Source organism: Triticum dicoccoides, chromosome 3A (assembly GCF_002162155.2).
Source record: "Triticum dicoccoides isolate Atlit2015 ecotype Zavitan chromosome 3A, WEW_v2.0, whole genome shotgun sequence".
NCBI classification, from domain to species: domain Eukaryota; kingdom Viridiplantae; phylum Streptophyta; class Magnoliopsida; order Poales; family Poaceae; genus Triticum; species Triticum dicoccoides.
Window position 1 is genome coordinate 502,172,695 of NC_041384.1, and position 7,216 is coordinate 502,179,910.

The 7,216-nt window shown below is 38.4% G+C and overlaps 1 protein-coding gene across 5 annotated transcripts; it reads right to left on the minus strand.

Annotated features, from left to right (window-relative positions):
- Nucleotides 1–1,407: 1,407 nt before the first annotated feature.
- Nucleotides 1,408–4,275, minus strand: LOC119268807. Of its 5 annotated transcripts, XM_037550515.1 has the most exons (5): nucleotides 3,842–4,275; nucleotides 2,903–2,936; nucleotides 2,658–2,756; nucleotides 2,471–2,535; nucleotides 1,408–1,814 (listed from the first exon to the last, which is right to left on the minus strand). In XM_037550515.1, exons 1-4 carry the CDS (start codon nucleotides 4,181–4,183, stop codon nucleotides 2,510–2,512), a joined length of 501 nt encoding a protein of 166 aa, XP_037406412.1. In that variant the 5' UTR covers nucleotides 4,184–4,275; the 3' UTR covers nucleotides 1,408–1,814; nucleotides 2,471–2,509. The 5 variants fall into 5 exon arrangements, 4 of the variants coding, with proteins under 4 accessions (XP_037406412.1, XP_037406409.1, XP_037406411.1 ...); XM_037550512.1 differs by lacking the exon at nucleotides 2,471–2,535 and having other exon boundaries at nucleotides 2,711–2,756; XM_037550514.1 differs by lacking the exon at nucleotides 2,471–2,535.
- Between the last annotated feature and the right edge of the window lie 2,941 nt (nucleotides 4,276–7,216).

Genomic DNA, 7,216 nt, shown 5'->3' on the forward strand with positions numbered 1-7,216 from the left:
AAAGGATGCTGCGGGCGCACGCGCGAAAGTGCGTCGCCCCGCGGACAGGGAGCGCGTCCACGTCGAGCGGAGCCTCCTGAAGCCAAGCGGAGTCGTCGGCGATGAACGTGAGCGCGCCGAGACGGATCTCGCGGCCCTCCACCAAAACTCCACCGGAAACCATGATAATTCGGATCGGAAAAGATCGCAACTCCTCCAACAAATTGCTAAAACACCTGCCCCATGGTGGGCGCCAACTGTCGTGGTTCTAAGTCTGACAGTAATGTAGGGGGGTAAGTATGGAGAGGCAAGATCTTAGCTATGGAGAAGTTGTAAGCACACGAGGTTTACGAGTTCAGGCCCTTCTCGGAGGAAGTAATAGCCCTACGTCTCAGAGCCCGGAGGCGGTCGACTGGATTACGTGTGTATGGTTTACAGGGGTGCGAACCCTTTACATTGAGGAGGGGGGTGGCTTATATAAAGTTCGCCGGACCCCTCCGGTCCTCAGTTATGCAGGGTTTTAAATACATTAAGGTCGGGCGTTACTGGTAACGCCCCTAATAAAGTGATATGATGACCATAAAGGCTACTTAATAACCGACCATTAGCATGCGGAGTGCCTTTAGGTCTCCTGGCCGTCGAGTGGTTTGGTGTTGGTCGAGTGACCGCTTCTTGGTCGAGTGTCTTCGAGTCTGTCGAGTGGAACACCTCCAAGTCGATTGAAAGGTGATTTCTTCTAGAGATGTCCTTGGGTAGGGCAGTTTGGACAGGTCCATGACCCTACCCTAGGTACATAGCTTCGTCACATGCTACGGGAATCACAAACTTTAACACAAGTATTTCTCAAATTCACAACTACTCAACTAGCATGACTCTAATATCAGCATCTCCATATCTCAAAACAATTATCAAGTATCAAACTTCTCATAGCATTCAACACACTCATAAGAGAATTTTATTATTCTTTTTGTATACCTAGCATATTAGGATTTTTTGTAAGCAAATTACCATGCTATTTAAGACTCTCAAAATAATCTAAGTGAAGCATGAGAGATCAATTGTTTCTATAAAACAAATCTACCATCGTGCTCTAAAAGATATAAATAAAGCACTAGAGCAAATGACAAACTACTCCGAGAGATATAAGTGAAGATCAATAAGTAGTCGAATAATTATGCAACTATGTGAAGACTCTATAACATTTAATAATCTAGATCTTGGTATCTATTATATACTTAAAACAAAAGGCAAACAAGACATTACGTGTGTCCACATAGATTAAATTATCTTGATCCTTTATTTTATCTTTTAACGGCTGAGATTAAAAGATGAAAACGTTACGTAGAAATATGTGCATGTACAAGTAGTAAGACATGCCACGTACAAATCATGCACGTAGGTTCCATCCGGACGTTAACTAGCCCACAGGAAAAAAACTTTCCATCAACATGTCAAGGAAGCAAAAATAGAAGTCAAACGTAAACAACTAGGAAACCTAAACAAATAAGGGCAACGACTAGACCTAACCAGACCTCGCGTGAGAAAGTTACAAAATAGGAACCAATACATGCAAAAAAGACAGGTTTCTGATCTGCTGTTCCACACGGTCTCAGCCACCTCAACCCACACACCTCCACCCATATATAAACAAGTAGAGCCGGCTGTAGAAGCACACACACCAAATAATTAGAAGTCTGGCAACCAAGACGGCTTGAAGATGCCACACGCGACCCGGCGACTCGACATAGACACAAAAAGCCACCTCCAGCCGCTTCACTCGACGTTCGACGAAGTCACACCAAAGCACGCTCAATGCACGACGAAGCCACGCCCAACTACAACAATAGACGTCAGAAGAAGTGACGCCAAAGCACTTTTGGTCAGAATCATCAGGTTTGGGTAATTGTTATTAACAATATTATTTTTTTCCGGATAGAATCTTCATAAATACTTCAATTGACAAATTGTTCCCTTAATTTTCAAGGCAAAACACTATGGCATACAAGAAGTTGAGCGACTTAAATACAAGGGGACAGAACTAGAACATTCAAGTAAAAGTAATGCGGATGTGGGATTCAGTCAATCCTACCACCGATGAACTTATTAGCCTAGATATGATACTGATCAATCAGCAAGTCTGTTTATTAATATATTTGATTGGAATTTTTCTGTCAGATTAGGCAACAATTACTAACAATATTTGATTGTACAGGGTGAAACAGTCTATGTTACTATTTGGAAGAATCTTATAGACAATTTTAGATTAAAGCAAAAGCCGAAAAAACAATGCTTGAAGATGAAGATGAATTATGTAAAGAAAATCCCATGAGAACAAGGATGTTGTCTAGATAATTAATAGATTAGTAGCTTATGAAATAAATAGTATAGCCGTCTATTTGTATCGACCAAGATAAGTGAGAGTACTTGATATCAACTTGGATAAGAATGATACTTATTAGATTAAGGGTGTGAATGTTAGCGATGTTCTTACTCTAAAACAGATTGATAGCTTTCTTTTAAGTAGTTTCCTTTACAAACATGCTATTTTAGCCAAATCTGCAGATAGACAGGAACATAATACAAGACCGGAGTTTCAGACATTAGGATTGATTTCACAATTTCAAGAAACTATACTTTGCCAAATCTATATGAGGCTAGCACAATACATAGTAACATACCTTGCTTTTGTAACTTAAATAATTGCAGAAGAGGATGTAAGCATATCACCGACCTTTCTACTGTCGTACATACCGATAGCTTTGCCTGGCGCGACAATTCTGACAAAAAAAAATGATCTCACATTTAGACTTAGCCGCAAAGCAAATCCACTATCTAATCACATTAATTGCTTATTAGGTCACTAAAATTTTGCAGGAAACTCGAATATGTTTCATGGTTACTTGATGTGGTGACCACAAGTTACCTGAGAAAATTGAACAAGCGAGCTTCTGCTCAACCTATACCAAAATTGATGAAGAAGGTGAATACACAAAAGGTAAGGCCTTTGCAGTTTAAGAAAATAATAAAAAAGCCGATTCATACATATGATCAAATCCGGTCCATAAGGCATTTTTTCAGACAGAAGGCACCTTGAAAAAATTATTTCTTGCTAAAACCAAATTAAAAATACTATGGAGTAGTAGTCTGACAGCAAGAACAATGAGGAGACCAGCATCTCGCAGTTGACTGCTGCTCTTTGCATTCCACAGATGTTAGATACAATACTTCATCATCAGCAAGTGTTCCCTCATAGCCTCCTCCACTGGGATAAACTACAACCCATCTGCCATGGTCCTCTAGCCGTCGGCCATGAAGAAGTTGAGCAGTGTAGCCACCGTGTTCTCATTGCTACTCCCCATGGCCACTCCGCCGAACTCGACAAGGTCATCGAGGATCCACATCCTTGAGAACGCGACGAACACGTCCATGCACTGGCCAAGTGCGCCGGTACGTACACGAAGAGAAATTGGAAGAAGAAAACTAGCCGCGCGTAAATCACTGAAATTGAAAACTTAACCTGGAGCTAGACGCATGCATGTCTCACATGAAGCTGATTCTTTTGCCTAGCTCAGTAAAAGTGCATCTAAACCTCCTTTTTGTTACTCTCAATAAATAATTAGATGCAAGGGTCTCTTGCTAGGTTTAGTTAGACTTAATTCAAGAAGATCCATATGTGTGATTTACTGTATTCTATACTGCACAATTCAGAGAACAAGTATAAGTGCCCTTCTCCAGGCAGAAAGTTGTGGTATTATTCCTGATTTCACACGAAAAGTTGTTTAGCAATGGAAAGATAAAATCTTATTCTGATTTCTAGATCATTCAACTTCAAAAATACTTATATGGTTGCAATAACACTTACATTTGGTAGAAGTCCGGATAGCAGGAGGGCAAGAATTAACCGCCATTCGCAGAAGATACTCACGTCTTGCTGATATTTCTTCCTCCGCCACCTCCCTCGATGCCTCCTCAGCCCCAACATCCAGGGCCTCCAGCTCTGACAACTTTGAGCAGTGCAGCCCACGTTCTCCCTGGACATCTCCATGACCGCGTTGCTAGAGTCGACGAGGTCGCCGAGATCCACGCACTCACCCAGCCACATGCGCCACCACCAAGGAAGAAAAATCAGGAGAAAAGAAGTGAGATGTGGATCTGGGATAGCATGAGGATTAGTTTCCTGATGGGGCACAGCGACGCCGTCCATCGCCAGAGAAAATCGGAAGAAATGGCAGATGTGTATGAGGAGCCTGGTGGGGATAGTACGGGAGGAGAGGAGAGTTCTTTTTTTACTGACAGGGAAAGGAGAGAGAGTTCTATGTACATGACTGGGACTATGGGCTGTTTTATTTTACTTAGAAAAAATTGTACGAGGTGGTAATCATCTTCACTCTAATGGGCTTGCAGGAAAGTACGTTGGGCATGACACCCAACATGATACATCGGCTAATTCTAAAAAAAAAGCATGATACATCGGCTATGCAAGATTGGGTACATATTTTTTTTATATTCTCCGTATCGGCTATGCATGATATTTAATCCTCCGTATCGAATACATAGATCCGAGCAAACATCAAAAACCATGAAAATTGCTCTCTTTTTTGCCGGTGAAAAAATGCTCTTAAAAGGAGGGAACTTATACTTCCATGAAAAAATATAGATGAAACTTATACATCGTTCGTCAAAGGATCATATGATCTAAATCTATAGATTTTTCACCTATAGATAATCAGCAAGATTAGTAAGAATCAACAAACATTTTTGAATCATAGAAAAATATATAAAAATTACATTCCAATATTCATGCTGGAAATTAAACAACTGTTAGTATTTCTCAAACTGCTATAAACAATTCAAAACGAAGGTCATTTAATGCAATAATAACTAAAAACAAAATGTTAGGCCAAACAAAAATAAGAGTAGAAAGAGAAATTGGAAAATACATATGAATGATGAGGCTATAAAAATGAATAAGGTGTGAATAAAATATACTATGAAATCCCGTACACTATATGTTCAAATCCATATATTCAAATGGAACACATCAATTATCCTAAATATAAAACACAACAAAAACTACTCTAGCCGCGCAATTGCGCGGGTGCACCCGCTAGTTTTATTCAAACAGCAAGCAAAGCAAAAAAAATGACATTTAAGAATAGAAAACATCATGTGAAGAAGCAAAAAATTAGGATCAACCGATACTAACCGATAGTTGTTGAAGAAAAAAGGTGAGATGCCAACCGGGGCATCCCCAAGCTTAGATGCTTGAGACTTCTTGAAATATTATCTCGGGATGACTTGGGCATCCCCAAGCTTGAGCTTTTGTGTCTCCTTAATTCCTCTCATATCACGGTCTCCCTAAATCTCAAAAACTTCATCCACACAAAACTCAACAAGGGCTCGTGAGATAAGTTAGTATAAACCATTGCCAAAACCTTATCATACTCTACTGTAGCAAATCACTAAAATTATTATTCAACATTGCATACTAAATGCCTCTGCATATTTAATAGTCCTATCCTCAAATAGAATCATTAAAGAAGCAAACATATGCAAACAATGCAAACATAACAGCAATCTTCCTAAACAGGACAGTCTGTAAAGAATGCAACAACATCCATACTTCCCTAGATCCAAAAATTATGAAAGAAAATTCCCACTGTAGTAAATTTATCAAAGCTTAATATTCAAAAGGTTTCAACATTTTATTATATTCTGACTTTTCTAGGGAATTATTGCAACAGCCTTAAACTTTCTGTTTTCAAACAGCAACATGTATACTTGTAACATAGGCATAGTAAAGGCTATCAATGCCACTTTTATTGAAATAAAAGATGCAAAACATTGTTCTAAATAACATCAAGCAAATCCTAACAAAATAAATTGATGCTCCAAGCAAAACACATATCATGTGGCGAATAAAAATATAGCTCCAAGTAAAGTTACCGATGAATGAAGACGAAAGAGGGGATGCCTTCCGGGGCATCCCCAATCTTAGGCTCTTGGTTTTCTTTGAATATTACCTTGGGGTGCCTTGGGCATCCCCAAGCTTAGGCTCTTACCACTCTTTATTCCATAGTTCATCGAATCCTTACCCAAAACTTGAAAACTTCACAACACAAAACTTAACAGAAAACTCGTAAGCTCCATTAGTATAAGAAAATAAATCACCACTTCAAGGTACTGTAATGAACTCATTCTTTATTTATATTGGTGTTAAACCTAATGTATTCCAACTTCTCTATGGTTTATAAACTCTTTTACTAGCCATAGATTCATCAAAATAAGCAAACAACACACGAAAAACAGAATCTGTCAAAAACAGAACAGTATGTAGTAATATGAATCAAACGTATACTTCTGGAACTCATAAAATTCTCAAATAAATTTCTGGACCTGAAGAATTTATCTATTAATCATCTTCAAAAAGAATTAACTATATAGCACTCTCCAAGTAAAAATGGGATCAATTCTCGTGAGCGCTAAAGTTTCTGTTTTTTACAGCATGATCAACAAGACTCTCTCCAAGTCTTCCCAAAGGTTCTACTTGGCACAAACACTAATTAAAAGCATAAAACCACATCTAAATAGAGGCTAGATGAATTATTTATTACTAAACAGGAGCAAAAAGCAAGGAATAAAAATAAAGTTGAGTTGTCTCCCAACAAGCGCTATCGTTTAATGCCCCTAGCTAGGCATGATGATTTCAATGATGCTCACATAAAAGATAAGAATTGAAACATAAAGAGAGCATCATGAAGAATATGACTAGCACATTTAATTCTACCATACTTCCTATGCATAGGGATTTTATGAGCAAACAACTTATGGGAACAATAATCAACTAGCATATGAGGGCAAAACAAGCATAACTTCGAAATTTTAAGCACATAGAGAGGAAACTTGATATTATTGCAATTCCTACAAGCATATGTTCCTTCCTCATAATAATTTTCAGTAGCATCATGAATGAATTCAACAATATAACTATCACATAAAGCATTCTTTTCATGATCTACAAGCATAGAAAATTTACTACTCTCCACACAAGAAAAATTCTTCTCATGAATAATAGTGGGAGCAAACTCAACAAAATAACTATCATGTGATTGAAAATTAAGATCAAGATGACAAGTTTCATGGTTATCATTATTCTTTAAAGCATACGTGTCATCACAATAATCATCATAGATAGGAGGCATGCTTTCCTCGTAATAAATTTGCTCATCAAAACTTG